This window comes from Apis laboriosa, unplaced genomic scaffold (assembly GCF_014066325.1).
Source record: "Apis laboriosa isolate Shangri-la unplaced genomic scaffold, ASM1406632v1 scaffold18_cov149, whole genome shotgun sequence".
NCBI lineage: Eukaryota > Metazoa > Arthropoda > Insecta > Hymenoptera > Apidae > Apis > Apis laboriosa.
This window is the reverse complement of record NW_025222233.1, coordinates 1722362-1749714: the sequence shown is the minus strand read 5'-3', so window position 1 is coordinate 1749714 and position 27353 is coordinate 1722362. Positions and strand designations below refer to the sequence as shown.

The 27353-nt window shown below is 39.3% G+C and overlaps 4 protein-coding genes across 8 annotated transcripts in view; 3 read left to right on the top strand and 1 right to left on the bottom strand.

Moving 5' to 3' along the window:
• The window catches only part of LOC122711934, a 197224-nt gene extending 187847 nt beyond the window's left edge, over positions 1-9377 (top strand). Inside the window, exons 6-8 of one of the 2 annotated variants that reach the window (XR_006346231.1) lie at positions 4426-4500; positions 8341-8559; positions 9278-9377. Coding sequence is in view for 1 of the 2 variants with exons in the window: in XM_043931130.1 (XP_043787065.1) it covers positions 4426-4478 (53 nt within the window). In the remaining variant the exon portion in view is untranslated. Of the gene's footprint in view, positions 1-4425; positions 4501-4850; positions 5011-8340; positions 8560-9277 lie in introns of those variants that run through there. The other variant, XM_043931130.1, reaches the window with a different exon arrangement.
• Positions 9378-9533: 156 nt separating this feature from the next.
• Positions 9534-15184, bottom strand: LOC122711797 (mitotic spindle assembly checkpoint protein MAD2A). Of its 3 annotated transcripts, none has more exons than XM_043930857.1 (4): positions 14846-15037; positions 14374-14736; positions 14073-14272; positions 9534-11223 (listed from the first exon to the last, which is right to left on the bottom strand). In XM_043930857.1, the coding sequence occupies exons 1-3, from the start codon at positions 14916-14918 to the stop codon at positions 14073-14075; spliced, it is 636 nt and encodes a 211-aa protein (XP_043786792.1). In that variant the 5' UTR covers positions 14919-15037; the 3' UTR covers positions 9534-11223. The 3 variants fall into 3 exon arrangements, with proteins under 3 accessions (XP_043786792.1, XP_043786794.1, XP_043786791.1); XM_043930859.1 differs by lacking the exon at positions 9534-11223 and adding an exon at positions 15044-15184 and having other exon boundaries at positions 13906-14272; positions 14846-14931; XM_043930856.1 differs by lacking the exon at positions 9534-11223 and having other exon boundaries at positions 13906-14272.
• Positions 15185-15312: 128 nt separating this feature from the next.
• LOC122711794 (nucleolar protein dao-5) lies at positions 15313-19634 on the top strand. Of its 2 annotated transcripts, none has more exons than XM_043930853.1 (4): positions 15313-15541; positions 15854-17650; positions 18030-18439; positions 18541-18682. In XM_043930853.1, the coding sequence occupies exons 1-3, from the start codon at positions 15440-15442 to the stop codon at positions 18414-18416; spliced, it is 2286 nt and encodes a 761-aa protein (XP_043786788.1). In that variant the 5' UTR covers positions 15313-15439; the 3' UTR covers positions 18417-18439; positions 18541-18682. The 2 variants fall into 2 exon arrangements, with proteins under 2 accessions (XP_043786788.1, XP_043786789.1); XM_043930854.1 differs by lacking the exon at positions 18030-18439 and adding an exon at positions 17720-17806 and having other exon boundaries at positions 15320-15541; positions 18541-19634.
• Positions 19635-20525: 891 nt separating this feature from the next.
• Positions 20526-27236, top strand: LOC122711796. Its single transcript, XM_043930855.1, has 4 exons — positions 20526-22836; positions 22932-23092; positions 24518-24686; positions 25090-27236. Exons 1-4 carry the CDS (start codon positions 22679-22681, stop codon positions 25277-25279), a joined length of 678 nt encoding a protein of 225 aa, XP_043786790.1. The 5' UTR covers positions 20526-22678; the 3' UTR covers positions 25280-27236.
• Positions 27237-27353: the final 117 nt, after the last annotated feature.

Genomic DNA, 27353 nt, shown 5'->3' with positions numbered 1-27353 from the left:
TGGCCACGCAGGATTATGCGAGGGAACGGCGCCGTGGCTTTTACGAGCGACGTCCTCCTCGCGTGAAAATCCGGGCGAGCATTCGACGACGACGACGACGATGATGACGATGACGACGCGTTACGACGAGCCGAAGCGTTACGAGGCCGGATCATTCACCCGCATCGCGAATGTCAACGTATGCGACACCATCATCATCGGCAAACGACCGACTTCTGACTGCCCTCCGTCCTTCCGCCACAACGATCCGGTACACAACAGCTATTACCTCTCCTATTACCCGTTGATAAATATCAAACGCGTTCTCCGCCATTTCTCCATAATGGAGAGGAGGAAGGGAGTCAAAGTTGGCCGAGAGAGGATTATTAATAAACGAAGCAGACCATTTCCTGCGCTCGTGGACGAGAAACGCATCGATCCCCTATTTTTTCGACGTCCGTTTCGTGCCGACCACCGATTCCCTCCAACGCGAAGGATAGGATCGAAGCGAGGCCGTTGACTCGTCGTTCCCCGTCAAAATAAAGATATATCTCTCGAGTGATTCGTTCCATCCCGGTCTCGATATTTCCAAGGTGTGAACGCCGCGACCTCGACGATTCGATTCTTCCAACACCGCCGATCCCAGACACTCGCGAGTCGCGGGAAACGAATATGGCGCAACGAATTGTTTTCATTCGCCATTTTTCTTCGTCTCTCTCTCTCTATCTCTCGATGTTTATTCGACGTTTAAGCCTCGCTATTTTATATTTATCGACTAACTATTCCCCTAGCGTTCAGAGACTCGAAGAGAGATCCCGAATCCCCGAAATGGTCGCAATTCAACCGAAGAGAGAGAGAGAGAGAGAGAGAGAGAGAGAGAGAGAGAGAGAGAGAGAGAGAGAGGGGAAGAAAAAAAGAACGTAATTCGAATTAGAACGAGAGAATTAACGGCGACTCGAAAACACGAAACCGTTCTCATGGCGCTAAACAACTCGACAGATTAAACGTTAAACGATTCGCACAGCCTTAATGAGTCGGGCATTAATGCGCGCCGTGAAAAATCCCAACGACCCAATGTCGTAATGGCGAACGTAAATACAGAGGTTCGTTCGGAGACGTATCGTATTGTGGTAGCGGGAATTCGAATAAATTGTTCCCGGCGCACTTCACTTAGCAAAACCGTCGAAGGGGGCGGTTAACAACAATGCACGCGCAGATATATAAAAGGGGGAGGGGGAAGGATGATGGATCCGGACGCGAAACAAAAGAAACGAATTAAAGTGCGCGTACGATGAAAGGTCAGTAAATTAAAATGTATGAAGAGGGGGGGTATGTATCGACAGCGTGAACGGCCAACGATGAAACGAACAATGGTGATTGCGGCGAAGCGGGACGTGGCGCGCATTACCGGCTGTGATCAAACGTAACGATTAAATCGAAATTAATACGCGTGTTCGAGGGCAGTGCTCGATTGCCCGTAAAAGTATTCTCGTGCCCCGATTGAGAGAGAGCGAGAGAGAGAAAGAGAGAGGGAATTTCATTCATCGCGACGTTTTCAACTTGCAATTGGAAAAAACGCGACGAGAATTCTTATCCAACCCGTTCCCTTCATTTTCCCGATCAATTCATCCATTTACGTTCTTCCCGTTCAAAAAATTCGTTACGAAAATTCCATCCTTCGAGCGGGAAGCGTCGTATTCATCGAATCGAAAAAAAAAAAAAAAAAAAATAGAGTAAAAAAAAAAAAGAAAATAAAATAAAAAGGAAAAAAGAGGGGAGGGAAAAAACGAGTTGAACGACTCGCCGTAAATCGAAAGATTTAAACGCGACATTTTTCCGTTTTCACGGCTTGTTTTCGATTTACTCCGTGCCAGCGGCTTTTGAAATTCGAAAAACTGTCACTCGCAATGCGTCGTCGGCCAAAACGAGATTCGACTAAACGCCCTCCCCCCTCTGCGCAACCGGTTAGGCGGAGGATAATACGCCGCGGATATCGCCAATTTATCGAGAACGATTACATTTCCTTCCATCGCGAGAGGACGCGAGTTTAAACCACCAAGGATCGAACTCTCTCTCTATATATATATACATATATGTACAACCGACGAAGAAACGAGGAAAGAGGAAGGGAAAAGGAGGAGATTCACGGTCACGGGTGAAGGTGTACGTTCCCCTAGCGTTCATCTCCGTTATCCCCGGTTCGCCGCTTCAATTGTTAATCGGCGAGGGCGTAGTACGACCTTCGGTGCTCGTAGCCACGAACCACGTTCCATCCCGGTACAGTAAACGCCGCAACCCACCATCCAGAGAGCGGTTTATGGCTTTCATTAAAGCTCACGGAGCCTGTATAAGGACATATGTCCCTGAGGGGGGGAGGGAATGGCACACGGGTTATAAGGAGGTTATAGCTTACGGGAATTCATAGATACGCGGCCCCCTCCCCCCTCCCCGATTTTCTCGCCGTTCATACGCAATGTTTACAAGAGCGAACGAGCCATCTCTGTGAATCCGTGTTACGACGTTGGCCGAACCATTAAACCGTTAACGACTGCGAGAAACATTCGGCGGATCGTGGCCATCCGACTGAACACGGATCGTCGCGGATCATACGCACTTATTCCCTCCTCGGAACACGGTTTCGAATCCACGCTTCCGTCGAATCGACGAGACTCGATATACGTCTCGAGGGAGGGGAGGGAAAAAGGTATCTCGATCTTCGGCTCGTATCGAGCTCGTAACGCGTCAAGAGGGAGAAGAGAGATCGTGGAGAGAACGTGAAGAAAGGGTAAGCTTGGCCCTAAGAAAAGAAGGAGATCGAAGGAGGAGGAGGAAAAGGTGGCGAGGCACGATCGGCGTACGTGCCGCGAAATACAATTTGAAAATTGATCCTTGCAGCCCGGCCTTGATCAAACCATTGACGAATTCACCCCGAGAGAACCGAGAAGCCTGGGTGGAGTAGGAGAAGCCTGCCGGGTCAACGGTAATACGATAGAGTTACGGTATATGCCTTGGCCACCCCATTATATCGGTCTGGGAACCCTTTGGGAAATTGTCTATGGCGCCAGGCTGGGCCTCGATCAACCGTGAAATGTAGTCTGATGCGCATTACCGTGGCGAGGCTATCGTTCCGTTATGCACTCGGATGCCGCGTTACCGATCCGATCCGATACACACACCCGTTCCTACGAACAGTCCTACCGACCCTTCCAACCCGAACTCGATCTCCCGATCTTGGATCTGGGGATTCCCGGCCGCGAAACACGGCCGCCACCCGTCTTCTAATTCTTCCAATCGCCACGACAGCGCGAATCGGGCCTCGATACTCGCCGCTCGATCTTTCGACGAGCACGCGGCTAATTGATTGTTGCATCGGGATTTGCGGGATTGAAATTACTTTTCGCCGAGTAGCGACGTTTACTGGAGGGTGGGGAGGGAGGGGAGAGAGATAGGAGGGGGATAAGAGAGATGTACGGATCAACGTTTGGACCGACGTTGGTCGGTGCACTTTGTCGATCGGACTCGAAGCTCGAAGCTGTTAAGTTTTAACGCGGACTTTGACATCGGTACGCGTCGTTAAAGCGATTCCCGAGAGTTGTAGCAACTTTACCGTGAAGAAATTTATTGCTTTATGAGTCTGGCAATGGGGCGTTTACCAGCAATTCTCGTTGGTCAAATTCCCGTCGTTACGACTACTGACCGGGAGGGGGGGGGGGGGGAGGGGGGACAGGGGACAGAGAGTGTCGCGTCCCGAATACGCGATATCTATAAAATCTCTCGAAATATCGCGCTTTTCCACTCGGTGGAAGAAGAAAAAAAAAGAAGAAAAAGAAAAACGACGCGAAAAAAAAAAGCGGCCTCGAAAATCATCCTCGAGAATGGTCCCTATCGGGAATCAGCAGCATCTTTCATCGGACCATATAACGGCGTTATAAGCAGCATTAAGAGAGATAGGTGAAGCGAGAATGATTCACGAGAGACGGAAATAGAACTATGACCGTTTCTCGACCCCGTGTGCTAGCTCTTCTCGTGCTCGCTCTTCTCGAGGGGTCGACCGAAAGCCCTGAAGAGCCCGTAAGACGACCGCCGGTGTAGTACGAGGCCGGACCACTCCCGCTTTCAAAAATGCACGCGCACTCTTTCCCACATCAATTCCTGAAGCGCGTTCGCGTTTTCTCGTTTCATACACGTACACAGACACATACGTGCATGTGTCGCATACACACGTACATACATCACCATCGGCTTCTCCAATTCCTTCGTTCGATTCACAATCCTTATTTTAATAATAAATTGAATTTCGAACGATCGATAATTTCCCCTTCCCCTCGGTCGGGCATGATTCTGAATCGAAGGAACGACGAATCGGCGAAGTCTCGCCCGTTAACCATTTAACACGAGAGAGAAATTAATGGAGAATCGTGTTTCTTTCCTGCTCGCTAACTCAAGATATGGATAAATTCTCTTCGTTCGCCGAGGACGTGACGCTCGCCCGCTTCTAGCGCATCTAGCGGCACTGTCAAGGTAAATTAACGATTAACAGTCTCACTTGTATGCTAACGCTTAACGATCTTCGCTAACCGTATAAGGAAGAAAACAATTATTGGCCGCTGTACAGTCGTTTCGCCGATCTTTCATAACTCTACTAATCTCTCAGTCGAATATATCACCATCGAATCATCTGGATAGAGCGGCGAAACGAGCGGGGGCGCTTCCGGGGACAAAGAATATTCGGTATATTCGGAATATTAAACGTCGCCGTGGCAAATTTATCGGGGACGCGTTATCGAATCCATCTATCCAGGTAATTCGCAGGTGATCGCCACTTCGACAAAGACTAACCATCGATCTTCCTGACATTGTTGTGCTTGCAGCTTGCACATCGGGACATTCATCGTGTTTTGTTTTGTTGTAGCCTCACCCACACCCCATCCCGATATCCATTCAGGTTCCTACATACGCGTCCTCGTCTTCTCCACTCTCCTCGGGCTCTCCACGTTTCCGCGCGACAACTCCATTCCCCGACGACCCGAGCAAACGTCTCCTCGAGCTTCCGCGACCTTCTTCTTCTTCTTCTTCTTCTTCTTCTTCTTCCTCTTCATCGTCTCGCCTCGCTCCTCCAACGTTTCCCACTTTCCCGCTTCGTTTCCTATATCTTTCGAATCCTCCCCCTGCTCTTCCCTCTCCTCCTCCTCGCCCTCCTCCTCCTCCTTCCCCAGTTCGTCGTTGCCTCGTTTCGAGACTGCAACGAGCATCTGGCCACGCCGTCGATTCTCAGAGGTAAGTTCGTAACGCCGCGTCCTCGGTTGTTCACTGGTATTTAGAGAAATTATGCAAGACTATCGGTACTTGGATTCTAAAGGATGTCACGTTTACGATGTTTATACACGTTCCGGATTTACTCGCCATTGTTCACGCCTCCTTTCATTTCGCTGAGAAATCTTGAATATCTGTATTTCGCATTCGTATCCGTTTCTTCGCGTTTTTCTTTTTTCCTTTTTTTCGTTTTTGTTTTTTTCTTTTTTTTTTTTTCCCCCCATCGTCCAGCTCACACGTTTTTTAAAAAACGCGTCGACGTCGCGTTTATAATTAACCGAGATACACTTTTCAAAATTGAATATAAAATTGAGTATCATCGTGGATATATTTTTTTAATAAATATTATATAATATTATATAATATTATATAATATTCGAAAGCTAATACGAACACGTATGATAGATATATTGTCTAGGGAAATCGATTTTATTTTTGCTAAAAACTGCCTCTCGAAACGCGCAAAAGAGAATCAAACCGAGTGCATACTCGACGAATTAAAAGAGGGGCGAAATATGAATTGAATTCGACGATCGATAATAATTTAAGTAAAATTATTAATAAATTCGGCTCTACCACGTCAAATATTCAACTTGGCGCGCGGAAATGATGAAATTTCGATGGTTGGAAAAGGGTGCAATTTCCAATTTTGCACAATCTCTCTCGGATTTCCCTCCCCCCTTCCCAAAATTAATTACTATATCAAAAGGGCGCGCACGAAATATAGATACATGTATTGTATTTTTTTTTTTTTTTTTTTTTTCAATCCACGCTAATCGATCGCTAATTCCGCTGTACGATCGCTGAGAACGGATTAAAGCTGGATATACCGATCCTCGAACGATCGATCCGATCGTTTTTTTTCACCCCTCCCCCTCCCCTATATCATCGATTATTCGTTTCCGCAACTTGGAAAAAAAAAATAAATTCGTAGATTAATAAACGCGGGAGCCAATGTAATATGCAGTCAAGTTTCCCTCGAGTCCTTAGATAGCGCTGTAGTGGAGAGAGAGAGAGAGAGAGAGAGAGAGATGGAGCGCAGAGGAATGGTCGTTTTGCGAGAAGGAACGAACGGTGAAAAGCGGGGAAGGGGCGGGGAGGAGGAACGCAGGGAAAAGAGTGCCCAGGGATATGAGCTCCGCGATATCTCCGCCAGAGCTCTTTGCTAACTCGCGGCAACCTTTACATCCAGGAGGGAAAAAGCTGGTACGAAAAAAAAAAGAGAGAAAAAAAAAAAAAAAAGGAAAAAAAGAACGCGAACTCTCGAAACGCGGCGAGCTCGAACGCTTCGCGAAAAAAGGGAGGGAGGGGGAGGGGGAAGGGAGAGGAAATGAAAGGAAATAAAGAAAAATGGGGAGAATGAGAGAGATTTGCAACGATCGTCCAAAGAAATCGCTGCTAAATTCTCCATGTTTAAAAATGAGCTCGAAAAGGTTTACTTTGCACATTTATTCAATCAGAATAATTTAATCCGTTAAAATCGTAGCTGAACTCACTTAGCCCGGAAATTGTATTTCGTTTTTTAAGATAAAAGAGATTCGAAAATACGATACGAAGTACGAAAAGGGGATAAGGATAATCGCGAGGATAGGTCGGGAACGGGAGATGGGACGAGGCTTTTTGGCCTGGTGAACCACGTTTGGTGATACGCAATATCGAAAGTTCGTAGAGATTTACGTGTAACGTACTCGGTGGTGCAAGGTTCGCGCCCTTAACACCGCGGCCATAATGGACTTGCAAACTATTCGACGCGTGGTAACGTCTGGCCAACTTGGCTACGGTTTCGAAAGTGAGTTTCCTCCCTCCCTCCCCCCGTCGTCTATGGAAGCAACATCTCGGAATTATCCGAATCCTGAGATAAGCCCGCGCGTGTATTATCTTAGAGCGCGGAGGAAACTCGTTAATCGCGATTGAATCGAGATTGCGCTCGAGAGAGAGAGAGGGAAGAATAACGTTAATAACAAGGGGAAAGGATCGACGACAATTATAAAATTAAACTCGTGGAAAGGCGAAAGAGGGAGGGGGGGGGGAGAGGAAGAGACTTTGCCTGGGAAATTTGTTAATGGTGGATAAAGGGGCACGTTTCACGCCTCGGCCATTCCGCGTGACGATCGAAATCAATTACGGGAACAAATTGTAACGAGCGGCCTTCGTAGCGAACGCGAGATAAAAATTAAATTTCCCATTTTCGTTTGGTGGCCGCGAGCACGTTGAACGGGAGCGGCAATTATTTTTTAATCGCCGCCCGGGTGTAATCGCGTATTAATACGCGAATGCGGACCCCCCCTCACCGATAATTGCGCGGGAACACATCGGTGAACCGGTGAAATGGTTTCGTTGTCGCGCACGCGACAAGAACGAGACCGGCCCACTTTAACGGGCTCGTAGATAAATCTAATGGCCCATGCTAATTAGAAACAAAGACCATTATCGGCCCTCCCCAGCCGGGCAAAAACAAATTTCCCGGTCGTATCTATTACCGATTCCGCTTGTTCGTAACGACTGTTAACGCGAGATACATAAACCCCTACATATATAATAATCGAATATATGTATACACTCGATCGAAATCTAGCCATACCTATTCCTATTAGTCCGCGTATCCATTAAACTCTATCTCTACTTCGCTTTATATATATATATATATATATCTTGCGGAACGGAGAATTCAAGAAGGATCCAGCGACGGTCAAAGTCTTTATCCGAGTCGCCATTGCAGAGAATCCTTGGAAACCGAGTAGTAATTGTTATTTAACTCTCGAAGATTGAACGGAAGCTTGCGATCCAACCATACGGTTGTTCCGGCTTAATCATTCGCTTACTTAGAGGGAGAGAGTTATCTCCCTTCTCGTTCACCCAACTTTCCATCGTTAGACGTTAGTTCCCCTAGGAACTTGGCGACCCTTGATGCGCCCAGATAAACTTAATAGAGGCGGACTAATTAGGCCGGAAAGTAACCGGGCGAGATGGGATCGGGATCGGCATTTCGAGTCCGAGCTTTTCGAGGGTACACACCAATAATTTCTACTTGGCCACTTGCTGCCACAGGAGAGCCCCAGAAGATGAAGCGATTCGCCGACCAACGTCATCCACGCGCATCCCGCATCCTGGATCGTCGTCGATAGCTCGACACCGTCAACTAGCCTGCTCGAATTCACCGCGGGGAGCGTACTTTTCCGGTTGACCATTCCGGAACCCCTTCCGACACTTAAACGAAGCTCTACGTCCTCCAGCGTCGATATCCTCCTCTTGATCGTACCGAACGGGGTAAGAATCCTTCTTTTCTCTCTCTTTCTCTCTCTCTCTCTCTCTCTTTTTCTTCTTCTTCTTCTTCTTCTTCTTCCTCGTTAACACGGTGAGATGACGGATGCAACCGATCGAATTCGAAGCGCAACCCTCTCGAAGGTAATCGGTTTAACAGAGAGGAGAATTAGAATTTCGTTGTCGTTGGATCGATTCCATTAGACACTTTAAGCTGCTTGTTTGTCGAGGAGAAATAGAGAGAGAGAGAGAGAGAGAACAGAGATGTTACATCGAACATCCACGAAGGGTGGAACGGCGTCGAGATGATCTACGAGGGGAGGGATATACGAAATAGGGTGGACGAAGGAAGAAGGATCGTTCTGAACGATGCGTTGATCCACAGGCACGAAGGGGAAAGGTGAGAGAATAACGTAATCGCGTGACGAGACAACGGAAGAGAGGAGAATTTCGGACAAGAAGATGTCTCTCGTGTTCCGTTTCGTTCAGAAATGAGAAATTGCCGGAGGCAATTCTTGCGGGAGGATGAATGAATCAACGATTCACGTATTCTGTAGTTTCGTTTGTAGCTAATTTAAGCTAGCGTAATTTAGCTTAATTTCTTTGAGCTTCGGTTTAGCTTCCCTCTAGATGGAAACTCGTTCAAAAATCCGAAAACCGAAGAATATCGCCAAATTTTCTCCCCTCCCCGTTTAATCGATCGAAACTTCTTTTCTCGTTTCAGAACATCGTCGAGTGGCTCGACATCGTCCGAGAAGAAGAAGAACGAAGAACGAAGGAGGATCTCGGAAGAACAGGAAGAGAGTGGACCATCCAGAATGGAAACATCATGTTCACGGATGGAAAGAAAGAAAGAAAGAAAGAAAGAAAAAAAGGAATCGCAGTTTTGGATTCGACGTTCGAAAAAAAAAAAAAAAAAAAAAAAANTCAAAAAAAAAAAAAAAAAAAAAAAAAAAAAACAACGATGAGAGATAGAAATCTTCGGCCGTCTCTTTTTCTCTTCAAATCCCTCTCTTTTTCGCTCGATACCCATTCTCGAAAATGCGAGAAACGTGATAAACGTTGGCCGCGCGAACTAACGCGCCATCGACAAAACTATCGTGGCCAAATCAAATTTAAGTCCCATGAGTGTAAACTGCATTTACGGAGATATGTTTTTTTTTTTTTCGGCCGTGTTCGCGCGGTCTGTTCCAACAAGTTTAATTTTCTCTCCCGGGATCCTCCCCCTCCCCTCGCTCGTCAATCATTTACGCGTATCGAAAATTAAAACTTGAAATTCGCAAACGCGGAAATCGCAGAAGTCGTATCGATTTTCCTCCCGCGTTCGTTTCCATTCCCATCCCAAGAGGGGGGAGGGGGCGTCATCTTGCGACGTTTTTTATATACATTAGAATCCCTGCGAAGAATCTTTCTTGAAAGCGAGTCGCAAATCCGTGTTTTCCTTTCTTTTTTCTTTCTCGTCTCGTTGGGGACGATTTATATCGCCGGGGGTAAAAGAACGCGGCAGGTAGAGAGAGAGAGAGAGAGAGAGAGAATTGGAGAGGGGAAGAGAAGAGCAGGGAAGAAGACGTCGTAAACCTTATCCGCAAGCACGTGCGGATCGTTAGAAACACCACGTGGACGCGACGATTTCGTTTTACGGGATTGCAGAGGAAAGAAAGGGCAGGACACGGTCGATCCCGGATCTTGTAATAGGATTTCCGGGATCAACGAGTCTTTCCACGAGGCGACTTAACAGTCTTCGAGGCAGGGGCGTAATTGACGCGCTTAAGTTCAGCAAATTTCAGAAAAATTTACCTCGTCGTATTCGTTTGTACAGATATGTCTAGAAGAATTTTCTTCCCTAACGTTTGCAAGATTAAATCGAGGTCATCGAGCCGAGCCGCGATTAATTTGTACGGCGGGAACAACTGCCTCGAGGAACGAGCAGGTGTTCCAAATCCGGGGCGAAATCAATCGTGAAAAAAAGACGCTCCTCGATTTTCGAGCGACAGTTCGTCGAAACGCGTATCGTTCAGACGCGTCCAGGACCGCTCTTGTACAAAGTATTCCTTGTATTCCCTTTGAGCAGCGCGCGCGCGCGCGCGTGTGTGTGTATGTGTGTGTGTATGTGCGCGCGCGCGTCCAAATGCGCCGATCGATCGAGACGTCGAACTCCAGATCCATACGTTCTGTTCTTCGTAGACGGGGGGAGGTTTTTTTTTTTTTTTTTTTAAGGGAAAATCGTCGAAACCGGGTGGGAAATTGGTCGACGGAGTCGTTTGCGGCTCCACTTTCGGTCTCTCCGCGACAAGGGTGGTGGTTGTGTTATTACCGAGCCAAGGCTGAAGAAATCAGGCGGCAGTTTAATTAACGGAGAGTTCGCGGCAAGCATCGCCGTAAGAATTGTTACGGCCTCGACATCGGGCGAGTAATTGCATTTTCGGTGCACCGTCGTCGAATCGTAATATCGGCCTCGATTGGCCTCGGCGAAACGATCGCCGACGGAGAATGGCCAAGGAGGTAAGGGTGGAAAACACAAGCGCGTTGATAATAAAGGCGAAGGGGACGACAACGATGGCCGAGTTACTCGTTAAGGAGAAAAAGAAGAAGAAGAAGAAGAAGAACAAGAATAAGAAGAGGAAGAAGAAGGGGGCCAACGGGGCTCGTAAAACGTTTCTCCAGACGTTTCTGCAATAAAAAAAAAAACATTTATGTTAAAATTGGGCGAAACTTGGACACCGGACTTAAATTAAATCTTTCGCGTTTCTATCGATCGGGGAACACACGCACGCTTAATTTTTACATTTTTAGAGCTATAAAAGGATTACGTATAAATAGTTGTCGAACGAACGAGCGAACAGTGTTCCAGCGTTCTTCCGCGAGAGAAGAGGAAACTACTTTTTTGCCATTTCTAGCAATATATCAAAAAAAAAAAGAAAAAAAAAAAAAAAACTTTGCGAAGAGAAGAAAATCGTGGCAGCGTATGATGTCCGTGCAAGCTTACTAGTGCCGCCGTGCTTTTTCGTTACAAATTCATTTCGTCGCTCGTACCTATCGAACGATTTATATGAAAGTCATCGTAAGTCATCGATGGCGCGCCGTTCCGTCTAGTGCCGAGATCCCATCCCCAAACTAATCCCTTATTTCGAATATTTTAATCAAATATGATGTATACCATGATCGAGAAATCCTAATTTCTTTTCGGTAGATCGTTACTGAAATAGAGAGAGAGAGAGAGAGAGAGAGAGAGAGAGAGAGAGAGAGAGAGAGAGAGAGAGAGAGAAAAAGAAAAAGAAAAAAAATCAAAGAGAATAATGTAATATTAAAGTTACTCGACCCGATGTAATCGACACTTGAACGGAACGACGAGTCTAATCATAGCGAACACAAAAGAAAAATGTATTTTATGATATTTTACGCATAAAACGATCGTAAATCGAATATAGCGATTAGTCCAAGATAAACTTAAGTAGAGGTGTATAAAAAAGAACGCGAGATGTGCATAGCGTCGCGCAATATTCACTAAGGGCTGAGAAGTGAACGCGTCGATTTTGTCGAGCGAATGAAACAGGGCCGCGGAACGGTGATCGCGTGCGAACGATTGTACCAACCACGTTCATAGTTAATTATCTATAGAGGATCGTCGATCATTAACGTTAGCCCCGTAACGAGATCATCCTGTGCCAGGATCGCATCAAACTATGGAAAATGCGACCAATCTATTTCCGGAAAGTTTGATTTTCTCTTTTATACAAAAGTCGAATGAAAATCGGCTTAAACGATCCGCGGGAATCAACCCTCTCACTCACAGATAACATTAAGCGCTACTGTAAAATATTGTATATTATTTCACGTTATTTATTTTTCAATGTTTTTACTAGGAGACGCGTTTTTACGATACTCAAGAGAAATTATCGCGTAATGTTATATAGAAACATGAAACTCGTTCTGATCCGCGGTGCTGTGCCTACTTTTTCGTGACGAAACGGGCCTGTCAATTTCCCAGTCTTCTAATATTCCGAGATGACCGTAATAGATTAAATAGAGAAAGGACAAATTACAATTTAGAAGATAATAAAAGAATTTTTGATCATTGTTCGGGTTTTTACAGTCACAGCGGATCAGCCGGATTAGAATGTTTATAAAATTTCAACGTATTTCCAGCAGCTTTTGCAGTGTGTAAAACTAACCAGAGAAACCGAAGCAAATCTAGTCTAGGCGAGATTTAAGAGACGTAAGAGCTTGCGCGTTAAAAATTATTACGAACGTGCCGTCCGCCCTCAAAATGATCGGACGTGATCATAAGTATGAAGCGCGCGAACGCAAGCTTGCCTTGTTCTCGAAAGTTAAGTAATGTTAGTTTTGAAAATGGAGGCCGATCAAACGATTCGTTAGGTTTTGTTACGACTCGTGACAGGAAACGATTACGTTCCGTTATTGTTTAATAGCGAACGAAGTGCACTATGGATCGTATGGCTAACTCTAGCAGCACGAAATACTAACGAGGTAATAGCAAAATTGTTGTAAGGGAAAAAACGAACGCTGCAGATATTAACGAAGCATAAGCCGCTGTTGATGTTTCCTAACATGATCTTCGATTTCGATCGAAGAGATCGGTTACAATAGGTACCGAAAACGAGAATGTTATGACCAAATACCAATTATTTGACATCGCGAAATAAAATAAAAAACCGAAAAGAAAAAATTTACTTAGGACACAAGATTTATATTGAATTTCATTTAAAGACAAAATGATTCAAATCCGCCGCAATTATACCTAACGAAATATGCCTAGTCAACGTGTACGTGCTCCTAAGGTATTTTCATTCCGCATTTATCTATTTCGAGATTTTGTTTCGATATTCATGTAACGTTATTTAATGATAAATTACGATATTAAAAAAAAAAGAAGAAAAAAAGAAAAAAAACAGAATGAAGAATTCGATAAATTTGGAGCATTCGTACACTTAAAAATATTTATGTAATGCTAACGATGTTACTTGCGATTTGGTATATGACGAACGTCAAACACGAAAAATATTTTATTCTAGTCGTATCTTTCATGCTTTGCCAAGTAAAATAATATAATTCCTGTGTTAAGTGTAATAGTCAATTATGTTTTAATAAAATCTGCCAAGATTCTTGTCAATACTTTTCTTTCCCTAATCACGAATAAATTAAATTAATCACAATTAAATGAATAGATATAAATGCGTAATCATAAAAGTATATGACCAGGAAAGTAGGATTCTCTGAGGAGAATTGGAATATCCTACAAAGTGAATATGCTTATAAAATTATCACAATTATATCAAAATATATATTCATATAAAAAACTCTTCATAGATAATATTGGTACATATGCATGTTCGAACAAATATTCAAATCCTTAAGAAGAACATGATTGCTTATAAGTTATAATTATTTGTATAAAAAGAAATTTAAATAACAATCTTAATATTAGTTATAGCTAAAAAGATAAAATGAACATATGCTTCATATGTACATTTCAATTATCGAGAAAAAATATATAATACCTAAACATTCTTATAGCTAACTATGGTATCCATCTTATGGAGAGAAGTTGAAAATGATCTTAACTGTACTTCTTGACTGTTCGCAATAAATACTGGTTGCGTTTCATCCCATTCTTTAGGAATACCACAGTCAGGTACCGTATAAGTCAAAATATCAAATGAGCATAAACAATCTAATAATGGAAGAAAACTTACAGTACCTGAAATACAAAAGAACCAACAAAATGGATTGTAATATTTCATTAATGTAGAAACATTTTAATAAAAAAATCTTAAATCTGAATTGAATGCAATAAGTTACCTGTGATCTGACGTATAACTTCACGAATCTCCTTTTGTATAGTTTTTACATCCTTTGTACCCACTTCCGGAAAGCTATTATTCGTATTGTCATTAGTAGTATTAGAAGTCTGACCTTCGTAATCCACTTTGAAATCCCATTTCTCTAAAACTTCTTTGGTATTTACATTTGTTATAACAAGTGTTATCTTTTGTACTTTTCGTTGAATAAGCCATTCTTGAATCTGACCAAGAACAGTATTTAAGAATCCTTTGATCTTTTCGTCCGTCGACATTAAAACGAATAAACCAAAATGTTCAGCATGTTCAAATGTTTCTGGCGGATAAATACCTCTTTGGTATAAAATACTGTTTACTCCATAAACTTCAACAAAATATACAATATAATATAATAATAATGCATTCAATAAAATTCTATCTAACATATTCGGCAAAAATATTTTAAAAAAATATTAAAAATATGATCAACTTACGAAGATATTCTTTAACCAACTCTGCTGAACCTTTCAACGTAATACACTTTGTTTTTTGTTGAGTTTCTGTCATAATTTTTAAAGATCTAACACAAAATACAATGAATAACCTAAATTTCTGTTCAAAATCTAACAGCTTTATAGGTTACGAGAAAGGCGGTTTATCATTTGAAAATATCCAATGCACTACTTACTGACCCATATTTCACCAATCACAAAAGAAACGTTCATAAAATAAACCATGATTTGACGCACAATTTTAAAAGCAATATCGATTACAAAAAAAATGTAACATAATTAAAGGAAATCAATTGAGAATTTTCAAAATATAGATAATTATATGTAAATTATAAATATTTAACTATATTATATATTTTAATTAATACACCAAAATGATTAAACTTATCACCAATCGAGAATTACGTCATATCATATGTGTTCCACAACTAACATGTTATCCTACAGGAATAACGCCATCTTCGATCAACGTAATTCGCGTTCGATTGTAGCGCCATACATATAAGAATGGAGAACGTGTGTGATTATCGTGCATCCAATTGCGGTTAACTTTCAAGCTCTTTTCACGCGTCCATCATGGCATCCACTGAAGAACTGAGTGTCTCTGCCCTTGTATACGATTATTTATTGAAAAAAGACGCGTCACTGGCAAAGGTTTTTCAAAAGAAAACGAAAGCGGTAAGGTTATAAGAAACTTTTATATATATATATACAGTAGTTGATCGATTTTCAAGATGTTAATATCCATGCGGTACCAGAAGTACCGCCATTTAGCCATACCACGTGGGCAGTTATATTCGTTATTTTATATTTCAAATTTATATTAAAATAAAATTGTCTATTTATTCTCTTTATCTTCTAAATAAATGCTATTTAATACTTTTAAACTTTTAATACTTTTAAACATATGTTCCTTATGAAATATTATAGATAATAATTAATTGTAAAAGTAATACGACCTTCATTCACGATCATTTATTTTCTTTTTAGCCCACATTACCAAAAGGTGCACCAACAATTCTTGATGTATACCAACATTATCAAAAAACATCTCAGAAAAAATTAAATGTAAAAGCACAAGCTAAAGATAGCAGTTCAGATACAAGTTCAGAAAGTGAGGAAGAAACACCAAAAAAAATTTCTCAAATAAATGGTAAAACTACAGTTAATGCTGTAATAAATAATAAAAAAAATGAATCTTCTTCAGAAGATACCTCCAGCGAAAGTGAAAAAGCACTCAAAGTAGTTACAAAAGCTAAAACTGCTGTTAAAACATCTAAAGCATCACCTGTAAAGAAAAAAGAAAGTACAGATGAAAGTTCTTCAGAAGAGGAAGAAGAGACACCAAAAACACAACCTAAAGCAGTATCAACACCTAAAATATCTAAAGAGCAAAAATCTTCAGATGATTCTGATTCAGAAAGTGAAGAAGAATCTAAAACAAACATAACCGCAAAAACAAATACAAAATCAATTATAACATCTAAGGCAAAGGTTGGAGCCAATCAAAAGGAATCTTCAAGTGAAGATAGTAGTGAAAGTGAAGATGAAAGTCCAGTTAAGCCAGTATTAAAAAAAGCAACGCCTATTTCACCAACAAAAACAATAGCAAAAAAGGAAGAATCTTCCAGTGATGATTCTGATGATTCGTCAGAAGAAGAAAATGCTAAACCACAATTACCAATTAAACCTAAATCAGTTATAAAATCTGCCAATGTTACTAAACCACAAGAATCATCAAGTGATGATACTGATGATTCATCAGAAGAAACAACTGTTGCAAAGACATCAGGTATTATTTCTAAATCTAATCAAGAAAAGAAAAAACAAGAAAAAAATGTTCAACAAAAGAAAGAAGCAATAAAAGTTGGAAAACAAAATAAAGGTTTAGTTACTAAATCAACAGTAACAGTGACTAAAGAAGAATCATCATCTAGTGAAGAAAGCAGTGAAGAAGAAGCTAAAAAAACTAACATTCTTCAATCAACATCAGTTGCTACTAAAAAGGTTCCATCTAAAAAGGAAGAATCTTCTAGTGAAGATAGTAGTGAAGAAGAACCACAAGTTAAAAAGGTCCAACCAGTAGCACCATTTTCATTCATCACAAAAAATGTTCCAGTTAAGAAAGAAGAGTCTTCTAGTGAAGATAGCAGCGAAGAAGAACCACCAGCCAAAAAAGTTGCTGCTTCAGTAGCACCAATAACACCAAAAAAAGTATCTGTTAAGAACGAAGAATCTTCTTCTAGTGAAGATAGCAGTGAAGAAGAAGAACCATCAACCAAAAAATCTGTTTCTGCCAAAGTAACATCAACTAATACCGTAATTAAGAAAACTGAATCTTCTAGTGAAGATTCTGATGATTCTGATGAAAATGAAAAATCAGTTACAAAATCAACAACAAAATCAATAGGAAAGAAAGATGAGTCTAGTTCTGAAGATTCATCCGAATCTGAAGATGAAAAACCAGTACCTACCAAAACACCAGTACCTATAAAAACAATTACGAAAACTGATGCTAAAAAGGAATCATCCAGTGAAGATTCTGATTCAGATTCATCAGAAGAAGAAAAACCAAAAACAATGCCTATTGTTTCAAAATCAAAAACAACAGAAATTAAACAAGATACAGAAGAAAAATCACAAAAAACACCTAAAGCTGAAAAAAGGAAACATAAAGAAATAGAACAAGAAAAAGATGATGAGGATACAGGAAAACCTCCAGTAAAAGCTCAAAAAAATAACTATAGTAATTTTGTAAAGGCAAACAATAGTTTTAATAATGACAAGGTAATTATATCATATTTAATATATTTCTTTAAAAAAATTTTTTTTTTATTTATGAAATTGTATGTTTAGCAACCAAAAAATACTCCATTTCGTCGTGTAAAGGACGATGAGGTAGAATTGGATCCCAAATTGGCAAACAATTCTTTTGAGGCAAAGGTAAATGCTTGGAAACATCTGAAAAGCACAGATCACTCGCCGTTTTATATAAAGCTTGAGACCATGTTTCCGTGCATTCACCAATTCCTTTTTTAATTTTTCTATTTTTCTTTTTTTTTTTTCATAGAAACTTTAAAAAGATAGAGATAAAGATAGTTGAACAAATGTTTATAAATATATATATAGAAAACGGCGATTGACCTGAGTTTCTCTTTTGTTTTAGGAGGACAATCAGGAAGAGGGTGGTTTTAAGAAACATGGTGGAAGGGGTGGATTTGGTGGAGGAAAAGGTGGTTTCGGTCGTGGTGGATTTAAGGGAGGTCGTGGCGGTGATAAAGATAGGGGTGGACGCGGTGATAGGGGAGGTAGAGGTGGTTTTAAAGGTGGTCGAGGAAATTTTAAGGGTGGTTTTGATAACAGAAGATCATGGGGTGGGAACGATAGGGGGAATGATAACGAAGGAGGCAAGTCCGACGGATTTAGAAAATCATGGGGTAATAATGAAAGAGGTGGTCGCGGTGGATTTAGAGGGGGTAAAGGCAATTTTGACAGAAAAAGATCATTCGATAGTGCGCCGGTACAAAATAAAAAAATAACGTTTGACGATTGATGATGATAAAGATATATATAAAGGTGAGGGGTAGTTAGTTTAGAGTAATCAAGTATTCAAGTAAACGTTATTATAATAAGTAAAAATATAATTTTTTTTTCTTTTTTTTTTTTTTTTTCAACAGAAAGGTGCTCGTGGTTCTTGGGGAGAAAAAGCGAATCAAGACCTCAAATACACGAGAGGAAAGTCATTTCGTCACGAAAAGACGAAGAAAAAACGTGGTAGCTACCGCGGCGGTCAAATAGATACTAGCGTCAATTCTATTAAGTTTGACGATTGAATAAACATTATATTGTAAAATATAAATGAACATGTTTTAACATTAGTAACGTATATTTAGTTAAGTGAACAGATAGAAGAATATTAGAACTGTTTAAGTTTTCCTTAATAAGACACTTTGTTAATATCTTTGAAAACACACATTAACACTATGTTACAATCATAGAATATAAATTTTATTCATTTTATTATTACATAAGTTATTTTCACGTAGTTCTTTTTTAATAATTAGTATCTATAAGACTGCAAATTAAATATATTTGACGAAAATCTCTACCACTTATTTTAATATGAGGAGTATAATTTATGAAAGATACTTCGATACTGACTAGCTTTTGAAAAATTAATGAATGTTGTCTATTGCAATATGTAACATATTTCATAAATTATCCTTCCTAGAATTCATAGGAAATTTGATAGATATCATTTAAATTTGCTAATTAAAACTTGTAAAAGATGTTGCTTAAAGGAATCCTAGCTTTACTTATCGTCAAATGTATCTGGAAAAAATTTTCTGAAGATACATTCTCAACGGTTTTCAATAGAAATGTGTTTTGACATTGCTTTTTTATAATTAATAATAAGAACTTGCGATAATGTCAAATCGTTCACAATCATAATGAACTCTGGTCAAAAATTCAAATTATAAAATACTAAATTTGCAAACTAATGTTTATATGTATAACAGCTAATATTTAAAGAAATTTTATAATTAATTTATACACAAACAATTCGATAAATCTAATTGGCAATCACTTTAAATAAAAAAAAAAAACAATATCAACACGCAATTTTGGGTATTTGTTGAATTCTCATCATTGTTCGTTTAAAAACACGTATACCTTATCATACATTATCACGAAATAATTAAAAACAATTTATCTTTATTATATTATTATTTTAATCTTCGTATCTGCGTAAATATTATCTTGATATTTCTAATTCATAAATGATTATTCATAATCTTTTTGTATAAAAAATAATAATTCCGATGAACATGCAAACACTAGATAGAAACTTTTTGATGAAATATAAAAGAAAAAGAGGGGCGTTCTTAAGTTACCCTTTTTCTCTTCAAACTTTTTCTTCAATAAAAGAAAAAAAGGTTTCGAGGTAGAATAGGGGCCGATATTCCTCATCTCATCCCCTCTTTTTCCTTGGCTCTACCAGAGCACAGAGAGTGGTTACTTACGATTCTACAGTCAACCTCTGGACATCCACCTGTGAGGACGGAGGTGTTCGACCCCACGACATCCGGTGCGGTGACATGAACGGTGTTTAAGGAACTCGTGTGCCCCCGTTTTAATTCAATTCCTTCTTCCACTAGAACATTGCGATCAATTCATGTAACGCGTATAACTAATTGTATTGTCAAACAGACCGAGAAAACGATTCAAGTTCACAGTGTTAAAAAATGGTCTTCCTCATGGTGAGTGACATCCTGTAGACTGTAACAGACATTAATTAAAACATTTTCATGACTGAATCGTTGAATGTAACATCACAAAATGGTACGTACAAATTTTAATGACTTGAAAGCTTATCGGAATCATAATGATTCTCCAATAGTTCATTTAAGTTAAACATTAATTCTTACCTTAAATTAAATATCTGATCTATATTGAAAATGAAAATAAAGTAATTACATTCTGGAATCAAAAGACATTTGAATTTCAATTTTTACTTAAATGTAATTAAAGCTCCTATATTTTTACAATTAAAATTTTAATACAGAATGGAATAATAAAAAAAATTATAATTTAAACTTTTCAATGGAAGATAAGATATGAATTGATACAACAAAAACACGTTGATATTTCAAAAAAAAGATTTTTTTATAAAAAAAAATAATGAGATATTTCAAAAAAAAGGATAAATAAATAATAATTTTGAGTTGATTTCTTCCTAGATGATTTCTAATTATAGAATTCCAATCCTTTACAATCTTTTGCCCCTCTTCATTACTCTATTAATATTTAGTCTATTCTATGTCATGACACATAAAAGTGATAACGAGCTATTGGTTAGAAAATCATAATGTGAATGCAGAGGCTGGAAGAGGAGGAATTCCAATACGTAACAAATCCATGACAGTTATAATAATATATTCATATAACGAAGAACCAAAATGATTGTACCGTTAACAGAGACCAAGGATGAGTAAATGTATACTCGATAAAAGAACGACCGGAGAGAAAACAGCGTTTTGGACGATTCATCTTTACCGTTAGAACCAACCGCATGACACGCTCATGGTCCACGAGGAATCTTCTCCTGACTACCGGAAGCATAATTTTTCCTAAACTCTTTTTCTTCGTTATGTTTCATCAATTTTATTTCATCTATCAATATTACGTATATAATTATTTTATCTTTCTCGAAGCAATTTCACAATTCCAGTTAGATAAATCTCGTTTCAATTCGATCGATTCGAGTGTTTCCACGATCAGAGATAGCTAGTTAATTAATCCTGTTTTAATATATTAACAGTACTTCTCCGATGGGAAATACTGGGAAAAATTTCTAAATAATAAAGTGAAAAGTTACAGCACAAATAATTGTTTTTGTCGATGATGAATGGAAACTTATGGAAGACCTCGATCTTCCAAGTTCAAGTGATTCTCACGTCTTTCTTAACTCGGTCTTCTCTTTTTCGCAAGATCGCCGTTATGTAATTCATCGAAGCTTGACTAAGATAGTTACTCGATAGCCTTTACCGTGTGATCAATATCACGATTAAAGATTACGATCATTTAATCCATAAAAAATTAGAAAAAGCTACAAAAGACAAATTTATATTAATATATATATTTTTAAATATTTATAACGAGATATATTTAAATTTCTAAAATCAAAAAATATTCCCATATTTGCGTGTGATTCGATCAAGATAATATGCATCCTTTACGATATTATCGCTGAACTATATACAATTCAGTTGTTTCTTGTGGTACAGGAAGAATGCTGGACAGCACATCCTGAAGAAATAGATGCGCGATACCAGTCACGGCCAATGACCAGCCTTGGGTGCTATCCAATAATGATTTTCTTCCTTTCCTTTCCCACGCGCAATTTATCACTTGGGCAAACATCAAACCGCAATTTTATACCACGTTGACTATTCTATTCAATTTCAATTCGTCAAATAATAATTGAACAAGTTAAAAAAACTAGATCAAACGTTTACGTTTCTCGGAATAAAAGTATTCGAAATTGAACAGCTGCATGCTATCGCGTTGCTTTCACTCATATTTGATCGACAACGAGAAATACATAGCGGAAGTTATGTGAACCTGGCAACCTACAAACCTCAAACTCCATACATGAATTCATATTGGTTACGCGCGTTCATTAATTATTATTCTCGAATGCATACGTTCTCTCGTCAAGACGATTTTCATCGTTCGTGAGGCTCGAAAGCGAAAAAGCTCGAGACCAATCCGTGAAACGGAATCTCTGTCGAAGAACGGAAACAAAGAATAATGATAGACTTAAAGGCAATTGTTAAATAAAATAAAAATGTAGATATGTACGAATCTCGATCACATCATCGGTAATGAAAGCGTGCTAAAGAATGATTGGATGAATTTTTTTCGGCCACGATGCATCACGATCCAAAGCCAATGTCATTTACTTTTGCTCTTGACCTCGTGCGAAGTCGAGTTCCAAGTCTGTTCTCACTCGCATAGTGGGTCCTGGTAATCCAGAGTCCAGTGCCAGTTGTGATTGTTTTATTCATGAGATGTTGCTCGTCGGCTTAATTAATTTTCATTAATGTACGTGTCTTTTAAAACGGCTCTTGATACGTGAAACTATCTATTCGTTTCCACGCTTTCGTTTTGTAGAAACACACGATTATTATTATCATAATTCGCCAACCTAGTTTTGGAATTGAAATGTTAACCTGTTCTCGAATCGATAAGCAATTCAATTTTACCGGTGTTTCAAGTGTGTTATTATTATAATTTTTGATGTAATTTCAGATGTCCAGGTACCTCGGTCTGATTCTGCTCGTTATTACAACATGCGCCCACGGAGCCAAAAAATGCGAGGGAAATGGTTTGGGCTTGAAATATGTATGGGGCGATGCGCTCACGGATCCAGCCGATTGTATAGGTCCAAATAACGTGCAGTACCCGTCGTAAGTGTCCTCTGATAAAGCTCCCCAGCTAGAATTTGAATGATTCATTTTACTAGAGATTTTCGTTATCGATTAAACGAATGACTGTCACACAGAGCCGCAATATCGAGAAGTTACAAGAATCTTTGGACGAACAGCCGAATTGCGAGATCTCACCAGGCACGAACGATCGATCCTGAATTAACGAGGCAGGCTCTATTGCACAATTACAAAATTACCCATGGAGATTATTCGATGGCCGAATCCTCGCGAAATGGTGAGTTAGTAAAATCGATAGATTATTGTTTATCTATCGAGAAACAGATCTTTTAAAAAAATTTTTAAAAAATTTTTTAAAAAATTCATTTAGAGAGATTCGTTCAGATTAAATTCGAAACGTTTTGTTTTGGAAATGACGTTTCCTATTCGGTCGCAAAACAATTTAACGGATCACGATCGAATCGAGAACGTGGCTTGGTTGAAAACACGCGGAAGACGAACTTGTCTCTCTTGCTCGAAGCGCAACAGTAGTCGAGCCGGTTACCTGAATCACGAATAATTACGCACAGCTATAACCTACATCCGCGTCGAACATAAGCGATGTATTTATCCTGCAATTGCTACTCTCTTTGTCCAAATATAAGTATATATACTATTCATTTGCATACTCACTGCGCTCGTATACACACCTCCAGTAACCCTCAACAGACATTATGTTGGTGCTTAACTTATAATTATTGCAGTTACTCCTTCGGGATATTACCAAACGTTCACATACGCTTTACGAGGTTATTGTACTCTGGTCTGGTAATATGCAAACATTGTATTCTCATGTGCTAGCATTACCACGATCAACGTTCTTGGTAATTCGCTATGGAATATGCTTTTTTATAAAAAAGAAACCGTTTTCCTTATATTCGCTGTCGTGTGAATACTTCTTCTTTCTAATACCGTTGCGTCTACGATAAGAACGCTAGCGAAAAGTTCCAAAAAAACTGTAGCATTATTTTGTAAAGATTATGCATTCCCACGAATGCTTTTAAAGAATCTTCAAAGTTTAATATTGGAAGCATATTGGAAAACGTATAAAAATTGGAACAACCGGTTGCGCGATATATCGCCACTTTGCAGCCTTGAATTATGCAGTTGTTCTTATGACACGAAAACCCGATTCCGATCGAGCTCAACACCCGCTGCACGGGTGTTTATGCACGGTGAATTCTTTTCCTTGAAATTCGTGGCTTGTCATTTCATGATTTAACGTCTATACGCGCGAAAAATGCATCAGTTCAAGCGTTATCGTTTACCAGAATCGATTATTCGTCCTTTAAATAATGACTCGCTGATGCAGGAGGACGGTAATAAGGCACCGTGTTATCCGGCCAATACAGTTATCGCTCGTTCTGCTCATAACGGGACACTGGCGACCCACTCGTTTCGAACACATGAACCGACAGAATTCCAAAGAAAGGGCGTGAATCTCGTAAACAAGTTTAACAGAGAACCTCCTTCTTTTTGATCGTTATCCAGATTTTTTTTATTAAATAATTCTTGGGTGATTTTTTTCTAAGAATTTTGCAAGGGAATTGAATATTTCTTTAAATATATGAATGCATTTTAAAAATATGAAAAATTATATTGATAAATTCTGAATATCGAGAAATTATCTTTTTTATGTGGGTCGACGTGTTTTTTCTTTTAGGCAGAGGATTTTCCTCGAGGGAAACATGCGGTTCACCAGCTAGATTATGCAAAACGAGGTACAACACTACGGCACCTATGTACGGAGTCAGTTTAACCAGCGGCCAACCTGTGACAATCGTGCAAAAATTCCCTGATCTTTTGCAGCAAGTTGTATTCGAAGTTTGCGAGTGAGTATTTGCTATCGTATCTTTGAGCATGATCTTTTAAAATTCGCTTAATCATTCGTGTTTGCAAATTAAAAAACTAGGTTCGATCATTACTTTCGTAGCACGTTCGATCGTGATCTGTGAATATATGCGATGTGTTTCCAATTGAAATTCGTCGAGACCTACTGGTAAGTACATTAATTCGAATCTGGCACAGTGGGCCGGACAGCTCTGACCAGGACAAAGCCTACTTTTGAAACGTTTTGGACCAGTATTTCCGTTTGTATTATCGAAGCACGACGTGTCGTAGATCAGTAGTAAACTGCCAAGAATTATCTTGACACCTTTTTCTCTCCTCGTCATCGGTTTAATACTTTTCCTGTTAAATAATGCATAGTACAGAAACGTTAACGCATTGTTCCAGATCAAAAGAGTGCGATGTAGTCCACGGTGAGTGCACGCAGACATACGTGCCATACCTGTTCCTGGTGATTCCACTTGGACCGGTGACCTTGACCGGTCAAGATTACGTTCTGGTCGAGAGTGGTTGCGTGTGCAAGCCGAGAAATTCGGCGAGCGCCATGTCCGAGCCTCCGGCTGTTCCAAGCTTTTAAACGTTCGTCGAACTCTAGCGATCGACATCGAGCGCACCTTTACACCTCTGCGCTGGAGGACATACAGCTCGAGATCCGTGTCGAATGTGACGAATCGGTGGAAGGTGACCCGAAGCTCGAACAACCTCGCCGAGGAACCTAGTAACCTCTTTGACGAAGCTAGCAAAGGATGCTGAAACCAGTATTGAAGTCGCTAGAGAATTGATTTCTCGAGAGAAATCTAGAATATGAACAATTTTCCCTGCGTATGCAGTACATCTTTCTTCCGCGACGGAATACTAACTTTTACCGTGGATCAGCTTCTCTAGTTTGTCCGAGGTGTCATGTCACGATTTCCACGAGGAGCAGCTTTCTATTAAAGCTGAAGATTCCTTTCGTTGCGATCTCGAATATTTCGTGAAATTCATCGTATAGATAATTTAGACGTCAAAGGAAAGACTCTTTTATCATGAATCATTTATAACAGGGATTCAGTCCGTACATCGGTATCGATTATAAAATTCGATTATAAAATTTACCTATTCATAATATTCATTTTGTATTTTTGTCGGTTTCTTTATAAAAAAAAGAAATAGTTTCAAAGAAACAACAGTAAAAAGTTCGTAGCTCGAATAATGGCGCGATCCCTTTATCATTGTTTTTCTTGAAGTAAAAAAAAAAAAAAAAAAAAAAGAAGAAGAAGAAGAAGAAGAAAAAGAAGGAAGGAAATAAGTTAGAAGAAATTATTTCAACGTGAAAAAACAAATCGGAGCAGTGGCGGTCGTTTCGCGGAATCCGGTCTCGGAATCCGATCGAGTTCACTAGACCTGCCCACGAGCCGGTTTCAAGCAGGTGTATAGAACAGCTTGTAACAGTGCTCCGCAAGAAATATCAGCGAGAAATTCTTTCGAAACGTATCACAAAGTTATATCATTTGCGTCAATTGCATATTAATGTTGGAAACTTTGTTAATGTGTTTTCCAGTTTATCATCGAATCCTTAATATCACCATTATCCGTTCTGTTTTATTGATCATAAGATAAATTTTTTAGAATTCATTTTCTTCGTGTATTCATTTTCTTGATATATCTTATATGAGACATCAACAATTGATTGATTAAAGCGGTCATAAAAACCGACCGACCGAAAAATCTAATTTTGATTTTCTTTCTCAATATATATCATTAATTAAAGAAAAAAAATCTCTTATCATTGCACAAAACGTATAAATAATTTTTCGTGAAGATAAAATGCTAAAAAATAAAAAAAATCGTTCTTATTCTCATATTAGAATCAGTTAAATCGTTACTGAAACACGCTACTGGCCTGTTTATGTTTCTTAGAACCGGACTTTGAAAGCTCGCGTTAGAATCGTACCGACAAACAGGATAGACGTGCAATCGCAATACGAATGGACCGTACCATGAATTCCGATGAGTATAAAGTACCGTTATCCGCTTTGCGGGACCCTTCACCTCGATTTACTTCACTTGGTTATTTCATAGGCAAGATTTATACGGCGCCTACAAGTAGCTAACTTGTGTCGTTCATTCATGGCGCGCCACTTAATCATCAATAGCTCTTTTGCTTTGATCCAGGTATTAGTTTTCTACGGTGCTTGTGATTTTCCTATGCAATTATAAATAGCATCGTAATTCTAAAATTCAAATATTTAAGTCAAAAAATGACAATTGAACAAAATGTCTTCCGATTTTGTATATTTCATCGTAAAAGAAATTAAATATCGATTATTCGTTAGACAAAATACAAGATGGAGCACATCAAACGTTATAAGTTTTTCCCGAAACTACTACATGATATTGACATGCTTTTTTTTTTAATATCTGTATCTTATATGATTTGTTTATCAATGATTTAATATAAAAAAAAAAGAAACATAAATATCTATAGTAGTTTAGGAGAAAATTGTTTATAATTTTTTATGTGATTCATTTTATATAAATGGGAATTAAATACAAATACGAATTCGTATATCGATATTCTGTGCCGTACGGAAAAAGTGATACATAGAGAAATGCGGTAATGTTACATACAGCGAATTTTTTTCATATCGCATGTCATCTTTTGTATCTAT